Below are 14,877 nucleotides of genomic sequence, written 5' to 3' on the forward strand. Positions count from 1 at the left end.
AAGAAAGAAAGAAAGAAAGAAAGAAAGAAAGAAAGAAAGAAAGAAAGAAAGAAGAAAGATGAGAAAAAAGACAAGGAAATAAAAAAGGAGAAGAAAGAAGAGGAGGAAGAGGAAGAAAAAAAATCTCTGATCTTTATGTAAGTTACATAAACTTTACAAAATGAAGATGGGTAAATTTTCCTAATCATTACTACGTAGTGCATTCTTTTACTTTTTCTATGTTTAAATGGTTGGTATAGTTTTAAGAGAAATTACTATTGTTTTAGTTTAAGGCAACATATAGTTTATACAATTCAAGTAATATATAAAATGATATTATTAAAGGTTGACTAGCATGTCAGCAGAAACTATTTCTAATTTAAAACATATATGTGTGAGTGTGTGTGTATATATATATATCTGTGTGTGTGTGTGTGTGTATATATATATATATATATATATATATATATATATATATATATATATCAAAAGAAAATCCCAAGCATGTATCCTAGGCACCTGATATACTGGGCTCCATTGACTCTGGATAGGCATATGACGCAAACAAGAAACACTTGTTTCTTTTTGAAATGGCCTGGGACAGAACCTCTCAAAGCATTAAACATTACATAGTAATAAGAGTTGAGATTGCCTATTTCCGGTTTCCTGTGATGCTTATGTAAAGCACAGTTGTGACATAACATGAACAGACTTCCCACATCACACAAGAAGCGTCTAACATGTAACTTACCATCAAGTTCCATCTGGGCGACTTGTCTCGTCACCGACCTATGTCTTCATTCTTTAAGACCTAGGGTTTCTATTTTATTACTTCCTTGTCCTCACTGCTCTCCTGGATAAATCTTTCCCCTCTCCTCAAATCCTCTGAAGTTTTAAAGAAGCATTCTCCAGAACATCTTCAGGATTCTACATCAGGCTTGAGGAGTGTCCTTGTCTCTCCTCTCCTTGAAAACTTTCTTTGTCTGCAGTTGCCCCTCTCCCTCCTCTTTCCCTTTTGCTTCCGTGGAGCCCTGCTTTCTGGGCCTAACTCAGGCTTCTTCAATACTGAAAATCACATATAGCAGCTTTCCCCAAGTGGCCCACATACAGATGTAGAGGAAAGAAAAGCTCATACAAAAATAAAAATAAAAAAAGAGTTCTAGATTTTAGTGAGTGGAAAGAGGCACAGCTTATCAGAGCAATCACCAACAAAAGCTTCATTTGCATTCTAAGAGTAAAGGGATAACCAACTCCTCCTCCTACAGTCATCAAGAAGCATGCTGAGGAATTAAGTTTATTAACGATCATAAAATTTAACTGGGTTTCCAAGTCTGCAAGTCACCAGATCACATCATTCAATGAGTATCTCAGCATCATCAGCTCAAACATTTGGGCTTTGATTATATTGAATTATATTATTTTGGAGGAGCAGAATTTTATGGGTAAAGAAGTCAGCTATAGAGACAAGACCTGAAGGTAGCATTAAGATACTTGAAAAAAATAATACAATATTAGACATTATAGATATACAATCCATAATTTCACACTGCAGGTATAATTATGGACCATAATGTGATCTAATTTCTAAAATTACTGGCAAATCCTAGAACACTATTCTTACCTTCCGGAAGCGTTATCATCTATGCACACTGACGGCCTTTGATTCTACTTAAGATATTTTCTGACTGGATCGTACTAAATTTTCTAACAAGATATATTTATATTGATTTTTACCTTACTCTGACCCCATATATAAAGACTATGAACAGAATTGTAATTCGAGCCATTTTTCAGAGATCTAAAACCAAAATGATTTTAAGAACAGATATGCAACTGTAAGGAAGACGAGGCTGCGTGCACAGAAGGTGAACTGATGCTGTACACTAAACCTCAAGCCTTAATGGGCCTAAGAGGTTGGGATTTTTTTTAAGAGAGCATGATAATCTTTCCTGTGCTTTACTGGAATGTTTCTGACATCTCCTGCCCTTGATGTTACTTTCAACCGCAACCTCTTAAACTGGGGGTAGTGACTCACAGGGGATCACAAACAACTTGACAACAGTAAAAGTTTTCTGCACGCACAAGAATCAAATGTTAATTCAGAATTAAAGGTGTAATGAACCCAGGATGTTCCTGGCAGCCCTTGGCCTTGTGCAACTTCCCCGAATGCTTAGTGCAGTACACACGGTCACCGGGCACTGCGCATGCTCCGTGCCATGCAAAGCCAGGAAGTAGCACCACCTGAACTCCCCAGCTAAGATTACTGTTATGTACTGTGAACTACAGTCTTTTTACTATTCACGTGAAGTTTTCTGTTCTTCAAGAAGCATGGTAGCTTAATTATAGAAAACAAAGAGTTCTAATATTTTTCCACTGTCATTCCCCAGCATACCTCAAATTATTTTACCTTCGTATTGTATCACAGTGTTTGATTTTAAAATGTTCCATTAGAGTTGTTGAATTGAGTTTCACAGAAAAAAAAATGTTGAATTAATTCTGGCTTGGGGTTAGGTCAGAATTTTCAACAATTTCTGTAATGGTGCAAAAATATAATTGTGCCATTTTATACTACATATTTATACGAAATATTGTTCATGGCAATGACAATTTTACTATGCTTCAGGGAATTGCCAGATAATTCAATTCTACAGGACTGAAGATATTCTGCATCCTGCTGTAGCGAACATCCAGCCAAGATTTAATCTTTGTGTAAAAACAATTTAAGTTCATCTTCAGTAAGTGGTAAAATTATACTAAATAATTATTTTAAACTAAATCGTTACGGTTTATTATCAGTAACAGTTTTGTTTGAATATCTATAGTATGCATGCCTGGGGTCACTTAAAACTTGTTCAGGAGAAAAGGGGCTATGAGCTGGATCTAGACAGATTTAAAGCATGTGTAAAGGATAAAGGCTTGTGTCTGTACTTCAGGGAATCCAACCACTGCTGAAACTTAGTCAAATGTGCATGTGAAGATTCATTCTTTAATGGTGAAGAGTCAGCCTCCACAACAGCACATATATTGAGCGTGGGATGTTCATTTCTCCTTCACCTCTTTTTTTCTAGTGGTTGAAGATGCTGAGGGCCGATGCAGCTGGGGAAGTGGCCAGGGACCACAGCTCATTAGCAGCAAAGCCAGAAATAGAAGTCACATCAACAGTGGAGCCATCAATCCAGCTCCCTCCTTCTCCACAAGCAGTAGATTATACTGGTCTTAAAATGGGATCTGTGTCTCTTTATTCCTCAAGAGAGAGAGGGGGAAAGAGAGAAAGAAGGAGAAGGGGGGAGGTGTTGAAATTATGGAGTGAAATCTAAGAGAAAACGCCACAAAGTCAAACAGTGAAGATCAAAAATTAACCTGAGCCCTGGATTCAAGCAGCAGAAGTCCTCTCAGCAGAGACTGCAATTTAAGAGTGTTCTGTTACTGTCCAGTGTCCCCTGCTTACAGGGATGTGTCTTTCGCCTCTTTCTACTGCTTTATGGCTGTCATCCGTCCATCTCCATTGTGTTTCTCTCCAAAATGAGACATAAATATTTTTCTTCCTTCCTTTCATCTACGCGCATGCACCTCACAATTTATTTCAGAATAACTTTATAGCCATGTTATGTGCTATCCCATGCACTCCAAAAAAACCGAGACCTGACCGGAGGCACAGCGCTTATGCAGCACACATCCGCATGTTCGCGCAGCAGACGAAAAGTGGTCCACCACAGCCACCTTTTCTGCTAGACAGCCAGGTCCTTGGAGGTGTAGGTATTGGAATGTGCCTCAGTATTTTGCAGAAGCAAAGTACCAAAAAGGGAAAGGGAACTGTGTTTGTCCTCTCCTGCTCTACTAGTCAGCTGACATTTATCTGCTCCTACTTTCTCAGTCAACACAGAGCATGTTGAAGCAGATCTGAAGCAGCAGGTGATGGCATGGGCCTCTTTCCAGGCTCCTCATCCTGTTTTTCCATCTTTTCCAGTTGGCTCATGTCTTACCCACAGAAGAAAATTTCTTGCTGCTCTTTCGATGCCAGCAACTGAAGTCCTGCGAGGAATTCATGAAGGTAAAAAAATCACCCTCCCTGTAAGAAAGGTGCTAGAAGGCACAGAGATTGTTAGGGTTTATTGACTTATTTATTTCTTACAGACTTGGAGAAAGTATGATACTGACCACAGTGGCTTCATAGAAACTGAGGAGCTTAAGGTGAGTGAATCACAGCAGAGACTAAGCTTCTTCCATGTGCAATCATGAGCTGCTGAGGGACTCGCAGCTTTTTTAAAAACCTCCCACAAAAGAAACTTATGTTGAGCAGTGGCACATTTGCACCCACTCTTCACATCATTAACGAAACACCAAATCGAAAGACAGACTTCAAGCACTTCTCAAGGTTCTGCTCATCCATGCCAAGAAATTAGCATTTTCTGTGGTGCACCTGAGTTGTTACGTAAGATAGATGGATGATAGTCATCCATACACAGATAGTTGTAGCTAACGATGCCAGCTAAGTAGGCTACCACTCTCCATTGAAATTTGAACTTTTATTTTTATAAATTGAATGCATAAATAGATCTTCTCCTAAAAAAATGACAGATGTGTTGTACCTTATGAATATTTATTTCATCTTTGCATCTATTATATGAGATAAGCATTACCCTTATGTGACAAAAAGCCTACAAAAGTTAAGAACCCTACTGAAGGCCATACAGTAATGAACTCTGGGCTGTAATGCTTAATACCAGACTCCTCCATTTCAAAGACCTAAGACACAGCATACAACCTGCTGCCTCTGAACAACATATATTATTCAAATTGCAGAAAAAAAATAAAATTTTGAAAATAAACAATCTATCCGTTTGAATCTCACAGAAGTGATAGAGAGGTCACGTGGGAGAGGGACGCATGGAAAAGAAATCTGAATCAATTATAATGTCGGGACAAATCTTCAGGTCATCCTTAAAGCAGACACCCACTGGCAAGTCTGACAACTTGAGTTTGGTTTCCTGGGCCCCACATGGTGCAAGAAGAATTATTCTCTATCTGCACATACTTGCCATAGCGCCTGTGTGCCTTCACACCAAAACATACACATACGCACAAAATATTTCAATTTTTAGATGGGAAGCAACTTAATATTTACTGAGTATCTGAATATGTGCCTTTATGTCACAGACACAGTACTGCATTTGAAATGCATCCCAGCTTTTATTCTTCAGTAAATTTGCAAGGCAATTTGCTATGACTCCCGATATATGGAGAGACAGAAGTTCAGAATGGCTGGGGAACTTTTTCAGACTTACAGAGCTGCCTAGGCTAGGCCCTAGAGTGTCTGCTGATATCAATAACACGGATTTTTTTCCTACAGTACTGTATGCCTCAAGTTTCACTCACTGTGAGCTGTTTCTGCTGCTGCTATGTAGGGAAATGGGTGCATCGTTTTCTTAATCATACTTCAACATGGTTTAAGGATAGAATTTTAGAGAATGGACTGGCACCATGAGGCTGTTGCAACAGACTCAACCGCAGCCTCTTTAAAATGCCAATACTTTAGCTGGGCGCGGTAGCACATGCCTATAATCCCAGCATCCCTGCAGATCTCTGTGGGGGTGAGGCCAGCCTGGTCCAAACGAGTCCAGGACACCAGGGCTACACAGGGAAACCCTGTCATAAACAAACAAAAAGTGCCACTATAAAGTTCCTGAAAATCTCTTTTAGAAACACACTGCTCTGCAACTAAATTCCACAAGGTGACGGGGAAACTATTGTAGTTTTATTCTTTTAGACTAAAAGAATTATTTATATATAAAAAAAAAACCTTAATCACAGTACCTAGTTCGCTTCAATACTGACCTCAAAATATTCTCAAAGTCTGTTTCTTTGTTCTAAATTTTATTCTCAGAAAAGAAACTCTAAAGAGAAGTCCTTCTCCCTGGAGAATTTTAAGGATACGTTGGCATTCTTTCTTAATGGATCCTTCAAAAAAGCTAATTTTAAGGAAAGAAAGCTAATTTTAAGATCTATAATAGAGTAAAAAATCACTTCTCAGATATGACTTTGAATCCTAGTGTCCCAAGGTTTCTTCAAGGCTATTTTTGTGACCACCATTTCAGTGTCTGATGAGGCTTTTTAACCCAATTAATCTCTGACAGAAAAAAAAAAAAAAAAAAACCTCAGAAGGCTCAAAAATAAAACTCATCCCCACCAGATAACTTTGAATTTTCTATGCTTCACTTTGGACCTGAAGCAGAATGTTCAAGGCGAAAATAAATGTGTCAGACCAAGAAACGGCCCTTCCTTGAAAAAAGTGGAGTCAGACCAGCAGAGCTTGTTCTCCTTAACGAGGGAGATGGAGTGCTGTCAAATCCAAAGAAATGGCCCTCCAGGACTCTCTGGGCACAGGTCTGCCCAGCTGCTTTAATTCACTTTCTAAGGAAATGAAAGAGTTGCAGATGAACATCAGTGGAGAAAATGAAAGGCAATTACATCCCTCAGAATTCACACTGACGTTTATATGGCAAGCCTTTGTAAAGCTTTTATTTCATTTTATCTCTGTGAAACAAAAATTAAACTTGCTCCCAAGTCCAACTGTTGAGTTAATAATCATCGTTTTCACCCTTCCCACATTAATCTCTGTTTTAATATGATTCATATGTCCCTCAAGGATTTGCTGTTACCAACTGTTGTAGTCTGTACAGTCAGCGGAAGCATTTGAACAAAGACTCTATGGATCCTGTGATGCCTAAAAGCTAACCACCAGGCCATCTGGAGAAAAGGCTTCTCATTATCTGCAAACTAACAGGAAAATGTGTGCAGGGGTGTGGCAGAAAATGCATATTTAAAATGCATGGAGGTATATTTCCATCCAGCTTGCTGAACATTTTTCCACACAGGTTAGAGAGGTACAGACCCTTATGGGTCTAACATGAAGGTCATATAAATACAGGTGAAGAGAAGCATCCATTGGGCTGATGGTTTAAGTTTCAATTCAAATCCTCTTACATTTCACAGTCCACATCCTCCTTCATTTGCCACTGTAAGAGCACAACACAACTCTGACTGGGACAAACTGGGTCTTGATTAAGAGCCAGGTACTATGCCTGTTGCAGGTAGTTTCATTCCGAGATGGCACAAGGACCACCTGGCTTCCACAGTCCCTCCTCACTTGGTTTTACCGTAGAGGTTTCCTTTGCATTTGTGCAGGCATACTCTGTTGGAAACTACCTGTTATCAATGAGATGAGATTTTTCTGAGTGTTCTTTTTCTCAACAGAACTTTCTGAAGGACCTCCTAGAGAAAGCAAATAAGACTGTGGATGATACAAAGCTAGCTGAGTACACGGACCTCATGGTAAGACTAAGCGAGAAAAGGTTTAGCCAAGAGAGCACTAAACGTGTTGCCAGTGTTTCCGCTAAGTCTCAAGGCTACCTAGGACTGAACAAATAAATCATGGCTTGCGTGTCACATAACCACAGATAAATCACCGACATCACATTTCCCTCTCCGAAGATGACTTTTATTTAAAAGCCACAGTAATAGTATAACTAATTTATATAGCCTATACACGTTATATTTATACAGAGTTTAAGTCACATCACCCTTGCTCACAGAAATTCTCAACTTATTTCTATCATAGTTTAGAAAAATCATAGACTTTTCTAGAGAGTAAGGAGGATTGCTGGATACTTTATTCATTAATTACTGAAAATGAGTTTCTTTTCCGTTGATTTTTTTTATTATTATTTTGACTATCGTATCAGTGCTATGAATGAGATGATTCAAACATCCCTTAAAACTGATGTTTTGGTAATCATATAAGCACGATTTTTTATCAAATATGAACAACATAGCCACAAAACTTCTTTAAACAGAGATGCCTAATGGAAATAAATTAATGGAATTCTAGACAAAATAAACATTCATCAATCTACTTGTCTCAAGTAGGTAGTTTATTCATCTTAACTTACCTTAGAATCAACATTTCTAAACAATATATATGTTTATATTTCCAAATAATATATATGTTTTTATTTTTCTCTACATACTGTAAAGTTGTTAGGAGTCCTTACCCCAGGGGTTAAGTAAATAAGCCATAAAGCGTTACTTCTCTGCTATGTTAGATTTTGAGGTACCCTGAGGAAGAATCTTCTAGAGGTTTCTGATCTGTAGAGTACTGCTGAGGTTTACTTTCAGTTACTTAACTCCTCAGTCCAGTTCCATCTTCTCCGGCAGCAGCAACAGGTGAAAGACATTCATTCTTGCTGCATCATGAAGGCAGCACCTAAGCTCTCTTTGCTTCTTTCTTTCAGAAGTGGAGAATAACCTACATTTACCAATTTTCTAGTTTGTCTCAGTCTTAGGGGATTCTATTTAAAGTAAAGTTGCCTTGCCAGGTAGGAATTTGAAGCAGCCTTTCAAAATTACTCAGATGGGAGCTTCCCCCCATTGGACTGGCCCAGTAGATCTGATTAAATGTCATAAACCAGTTCCAATCCAGGAAGCAATTAATCAAGGACTAATTAAATTTAAATATATAGGTGAAGAAACATTTCCCTGTGGGCACTAAACTCTGTGATCTAATTGTCCAGTATCTTGGTAGACAGTACAACAATATTAGAATTTATGGTCAGTGTACTATCAAATGCCGTGTCAGTACAAAACACTGAAAAAATTATATACTTCTGAAAAAGAATTCTTAGACCACCTCAAACCTTTCTTTTTTCTTTGGAAAGAATTAAGTAAACCTATCTGCACTATATTTACCATGGCCTTTTTCTGAAAAATATTTTTAAAGCTACATTTGGCATTTAGTATTAGCATTACCCTCATTATGACAATATTTACTATTTTTAAAAATGTGAATGCTTAAAAATGAATGCTTTATAAATAAGTATATGAATTTATGTCTGAGTGTGTCTCAGTATGTGATGTGTAAGTACAATTGCAAGTTAGGAAGTATTGTTAAGTTTCTAGTATACGATGAAAATTAAATAATTTGAAATTATTCAAAGTAACATTTTGTTGAATTTTGTGCTTTAAAACCCATTTTGAAAGACAAGCTTGGAATATCATTCTGTACTGTAGCACTTGTGCTGCAGGCAACTAAGATGTTTGATTTTTGAACGTTTGTCTCCTTCATTCAATAATTCATAACCCAATGGTCCAAACACTGACAATGTCTTTCAGCTGAAGCTATTTGATTCAAACAACGATGGAAAGCTGGAGCTGACAGAGATGGCCAGGTATGTCTCTGACTTGTTTAGGTGTTATTAGAATAAACTGGACATCAGCTAAAATTCCAACCCATTAACATCATGTGTTTCTCTCAAAAGGTTACTACCAGTGCAGGAAAACTTCCTTCTTAAATTCCAGGTAGTTGGCTTTACTTTATGGTAAATAATATTGCCAATAAAAAGTCAAAAGGTGGGAGATTTGTCAAGAGAAACAAGCTGAAATACATATCACTTTTTAACTGAACCTCTCTTCTATCTCCTAGGGAATCAAAATGTGTGGGAAAGAGTTCAATAAGGCCTTTGAGTTATATGATCAGGTAAAAGTAGTTTCTTTCCTTTTTTTTTTTCTTTTAAACAAAACTTTCAAAAAAATTAATATGAATATCCTCTTGTGCTTTTAAGTGTGTAAAATATAATATTTCCTAACTATAGAAGTCAGGCCGTAGAGCACCTCTTTAGAACTGACTTACCTTACACAGTTGAGACTTTCCACCAACTGGTGACTTTGCATTTCCATTTCCCCTTTCCTGACATCCACTATTCTTCTGTTTCCATGTGTTTCACTATTGTAGAAGCGGGTCAGTAACTGCCCTCCTCTGACAGGCTTGTTTCTCCCTGCATGCTCTGAGCTTCAGCTACATCATAATAAGATACAGAGTGTCCATTTAAAATACTGAATAATATTGTATTATACATGAATTTATGATCTTCTTATACATGTTCTTTATCTATTTATTCATCAACAGACATTAGTTTGTTTCCACATCTTACCTATTGTAAAAATGCTGCAAAGAATATAGAATATAGAATTTTCGCGATCCTATTCTTTTCAATAAAAAACCAGAATTGTGATGTTTTTCATTATGTGTTAGCTCATAAGTAAAGTGAAATGTATGTACACTGTGCTTTGGTGTATCATCATACTATCTTGCCATAGCATTTTGGTTTTCCATTAACAGTGTACAAGTGTTTCCAATTTCTTCATAACCTCACAATACTTCTTTCCTTTGCTTGTATGGTTTTAGCCATTCTTACAACTGTGAAATGATACCTCGTTTGTTTTCATTTGCATTTCTGTGGTGATCAGTAATGTTGATCATCTTTTCATAAACTGATTAGCCATTTATACCTTCCTTAAAGAAGTACCTATTTACATTTTTGGCCTTTTTTAAATCATGTTAATTTTACACTAGTGAATGGTAGATATTCCTTGTTTATTTTAATATTACATTCCCTTTAGGTAAGGAATTAGTGCAAGTATCTTCTCCCATCTGTAGGCTTCCTTTCACTCTGGATGATTCTTTGCAGCTTCTATGCTGAAGTCCACTGTCTTCCTGTTTTCTGTGCTCTGAGATCAAAACCCACAAGTTCACTGCTAAGACTGATGTGATGAAATTTTTATTGATTTTATACATTTATATTGTCTGGTTTGGGTTTTGTTTTTGACACAGGGTCCCATGCTGGCTGGCCTGGAACTTGCTATGTAAAGCAAGCTTGCCTTGAACTCACAGAGCCCCATTGCTTATGCCTCCTAAGAGCTAAGAGTAAAGATGTGTGTCACCATGCTTGGGTCTAGGAGTTTTATATCTTCACGATTTAAATACTTGCATTGAGTTAATTTTTGCCCAGATGAAAAACAGGGGTCCAAGTTTTTTCTCCCTTTGCATGTGGATACACTGTTTTCCCCATACTTTTTGTTGAAGACAAATCCTTGTCCCTATACTCAACCTCCTAGTGAAAGACAGTTGATTCTATATATGTAGACAAATTCCTGAGCTCTCTATTTTGTTCTATTCTGTTCTATTCTATTCTATTCTTCTATGTATCAATCTCTAAATAATAAATGTTTTAGTTACTATAACTGGCTACTATATTTTGAAATCAGAAACTGCTGGTGCTTTTTCTCACATGTGTTTGTTTGTGAGAGAAGCATGCTGCAGCCTCTGTTAGCCACTGAACCGTACCAGCCTCACACTTCCATTTTCATTCTTTGTCTTCCCTCTAAACTAGTTCAGCTTTGGGTCTTTTTCGGTTACGTATGGCCTTTAGTTGTATCTTTTATATTTCTTCTTAAAATACCATTGTAGTTTGGAAAGGGATTCCATGGGTCTTTAAAGTTAAATGATATGAACACTTTGACAGTATTAAGTCTTCCAGGAGCTTCTCCACTGTCTTCTATTTCTTTCATCAGAGCTGTATAGCTGTCAGCGTACATGTGTTTTACTTCCACTACTAAGTTTACTCTTAAGCAGGTTATTCTATTTTTAGCGCTATTGCAAAAGGGATTTTAATTTCTTTTCATGTAGTTTAAGGTTAATGTTTAGAAACAGAGCTGGTTTTTAGACGTACATTATATTTTGTTTTTGGTTTTCCAAAACAAGGTTTCTCTCCATAACCTTGGCTGTCCTGGACTCTCTTTGTAGACCAGGCTGGGCTAGAACAGACATCCCCTTGTTTCTGTCTCCCAAGAGCTAGGATTTAAGGCGTGTGCCGCCACATCCAATGGAGATGTACACTTTTATATCTTATGACTTTGCTAAATTTACTTACTAATGCCAACATGTGTACAATTTCACCCTTGAACCAAAAGAAAATAGTATTCATAAAAAAAAAAATAGGAGCCTCAAACTAAAGGTTCACATTTTTTAAAAAGCACGGGCACCTGAAATTACACCAGCAAGTCTTTCATTCCACAGAACGAAGAACCAGGTCATTGCACAAACTTGTTCAGATGCTAGCCTACAGCATTACACTGTGAGAATCTGAATGAAGAACCTAAATCCTCTGAGCCACAAACCTGTTTGTAAATGGGAGACAATCATGATATTCCCTGGCAGAGGAATATCATTATGCTAGGGAAACATTCCACAGGGGTTTCCCACATTTAAAAAAAGAAAAAAAGAAAAAGAGGGAACTTCGTGTGTGAGGAAAGTTGGGTGTGAGTCTGTTCGTTCATGACTTTGGCTTCTAATTTCTGTATTGCTGGACCTAGCTAGACTCAGAATTAATGGCTGCCTGCTGGAGTGACATTAAGCAGCCATGGCTTCCAAGCCACTGTGCTCTCCTTTGTCACAGAATTATGTTATTTATTCACTTATTGCACCTGAAGACACTTCCAACATAAAATGAAGTGTTAAATGTGAAAGTGCTTAGGAAGGGCTCAGTCTGTTTCACAAATGTAAGTGCTCACTCACCTGCTTTGCAACTATAGAAATGTGCTAAGGGCTCTGTCCTAAGAACAGCGTGTTGGCATACCCGCCGAGAGGGGTTTTCTGAGGACTGCAGTTAATTCCAGTGCGTACTGTTTCACGTCTCCTTTTCAGGATGGCAACGGGTACATAGACGAAAATGAGCTGGATGCTTTACTGAAAGATTTGTGCGAGAAGAACAAACAGGTAACTCCATTTTTATGCTCGTTATTTCCTAAACAGACTTTAGGGAATTGCCCAGAAACAACCATGTACCTGTTGTGGGAATCTACTCAAAGAATTTGCAGAGGACAGGAGCTGATTCTATTTCTTAACTCAAATTGAGTCTAGCACAATCAGTAAACTATGACAAGCAGATTTGGTTTAGAAATAACCTTATAATTATTCACACTTACAAAAGATCTTTTCTTAAGGTATTGATGTAACAAGGAGTTTCTCAAATTTTGTCACTGGCCAGTGATTAGTTAATGTCCACATTTATTGGATTACAATGCTGTCTATGTCCTATACAGGATTTGGATATTAACAATATCACTACATACAAGAAGAACATAATGGCCTTGTCGGATGGAGGGAAGCTGTACCGAACAGATCTTGCTCTTATTCTCTCTGCTGGGGACAACTAGAGTTGGTGGCCACAACCACTTGCTAGTGATACATTGTATCTAAAAACATAACTGTGCGCTATAAAAGAGTAGGCTGTATTTTCTTTTATATCTGTAAATTCTATTGCATATAGAGAATTATCCAGGATGTATGGCACATTCTTTTCTGCTTGTTTCTATACTGTTTGTAATGTACAGTTTTTGTAACCATATAAATGAAAAGAAGAAAGTCCATGCTTGGGCCAGTCAGTACAATCAACTAAAAAAAATAAGTCTAACATGGTTTTGCTTTCATAAATAGAGCTGAGCACGTGGATTTCCCTAAAATTTCTACCAGGATTCATCTCAAAGATTCAATGTCAGATGTGTAAATGCACATCTGTCACTGAGTAAAAATAATAATAATAACTCGTGACAAGCCAAGCATTTTTATTTTAGACTATCATAGGGCTGTCCTACAAAGTACTTGTGTGATGTTTCCACCTAGTGGAAGGGGTGTGCTTCTGAGTCTGAAGCACCAAATATCAATAGTTAGTTTATTATAAAACATTATTTCTAGAGATTTAGTTTACTGATCGGTGGCATGTCTACTGCTTGAAGAGATAGCACACTATTCACTCAAGTTGGCTTGGTGACAAGGGAAGGTAGCCAGATGGCACATAAATCTGTCTGATTCTATACCTATATTTCCAAGAAGTCTACTGCCAGAGAGTATGGCCTTAGCCCATTTTCTAAATTATTTTCATGTGTTCCGGATGACAATTATTCTAGTAAACTGCTGTTTTATGTCATATCTTGTGTGTACTCTCTGATTAAATTCAATGTACTGAGTATCCTGGTGTGTAGTTTGCATACTTCCTGGATTTTCTATGTAGAAATTGTTCATTTCCACCAAGGGTATCTGCTGCCTCGGAAAATATTTTTTTCTAGCTATAACTACTCTATTTTTTACTATGTAACTGAATTTTAATGTAAGATTCATAGCAACCTGATTATTGAATGTTACTTCATCAAAACCTGTATATTCTGTGGATTCTATATTTCATATGGAGATCAGCATTCAAATAGTTTTATTTCTACCTGAAGAGTTTCAGATGAGTTTAAGATAGAATGAGAAAAGTGTAATCATTTATCTTATCTAGCAAATGATATTCTAACCCTTTCACTGACCTACATGTAACTCAACTCCATGTATATTTTAGTTGGGGTAGCCTATATTGATTATTGGTGACAGATATTCATGACGTTAGATTCTTTACTGTGAGGTAAAAAACAAATGAGAGAATCTGTGAAATTTATAGTTATCACTAAAGAGTTAATGAAGATCTAGGTCAGCTTGAATATTCCCATTAAGTACTTTTCTTCCAATTCATACAAATAACAACAACAAAAAGTATGGACTCTTTACCTCAAGAATGAATAGAAAAGGGATCTGCCACAAAACAAACAAACAACAACAAAAACCCACCATATCTCCGGATGGGAAGGAATGATCCGTTGGCTTTGCTGCAGTTTGTATTTGACATTAGACTGAATTTAACTACTAAGAATAAATAAAATTACATTGCTTTCTCATATTTGTTTCTCCACCAAAGCGTTAGCTGGCGTGTAATCTATTATCAATAAGGGTAGAGATATAGGTATCCTGAATCATTATAGCCTAAGAGCTCTAATAAAAAACTTTGCTCAGTGAATGACTACAAGACTTTTAAGGATGAGGAATTTTTAAGATTAACCAGCAAAGAAATCCCAGAAGATACAAATATTCAGAGATTTATTTCTCCTCAAATGATTTAGCCACAAAAAAAAAAAAAACAGGAACATAAAAAAATGGTTTTTTTGGTTTTTTTTTATATTAATTACAGCTTG

General features: G+C 37.1%; 1 protein-coding gene across 1 annotated transcript in view; it reads left to right on the top strand.

The window, feature by feature from the left end:
• Positions 1 to 14,583, top strand: part of Calb1 (calbindin 1) — a 23,428-nt gene extending 8,845 nt beyond the window's left edge. The window contains exons 4-11 of the mRNA XM_055603612.1: positions 3,947 to 4,030; positions 4,114 to 4,170; positions 7,234 to 7,311; positions 9,148 to 9,203; positions 9,294 to 9,333; positions 9,458 to 9,511; positions 12,518 to 12,589; positions 12,916 to 14,583. Of these exons, the coding sequence (XP_055459587.1) occupies positions 3,947 to 4,030; positions 4,114 to 4,170; positions 7,234 to 7,311; positions 9,148 to 9,203; positions 9,294 to 9,333; positions 9,458 to 9,511; positions 12,518 to 12,589; positions 12,916 to 13,029 (555 nt within the window). The 3' untranslated portion in view covers positions 13,030 to 14,583. The remainder of the gene's footprint in view (positions 1 to 3,946; positions 4,031 to 4,113; positions 4,171 to 7,233; positions 7,312 to 9,147; positions 9,204 to 9,293; positions 9,334 to 9,457; positions 9,512 to 12,517; positions 12,590 to 12,915) is intronic.
• Positions 14,584 to 14,877: the final 294 nt, after the last annotated feature.

Source organism: Psammomys obesus, unplaced genomic scaffold, assembly GCF_907164565.1.
Source record: "Psammomys obesus unplaced genomic scaffold, mPsaObe1.curated_primary_1811, whole genome shotgun sequence".
NCBI classification, from domain to species: domain Eukaryota; kingdom Metazoa; phylum Chordata; class Mammalia; order Rodentia; family Muridae; genus Psammomys; species Psammomys obesus.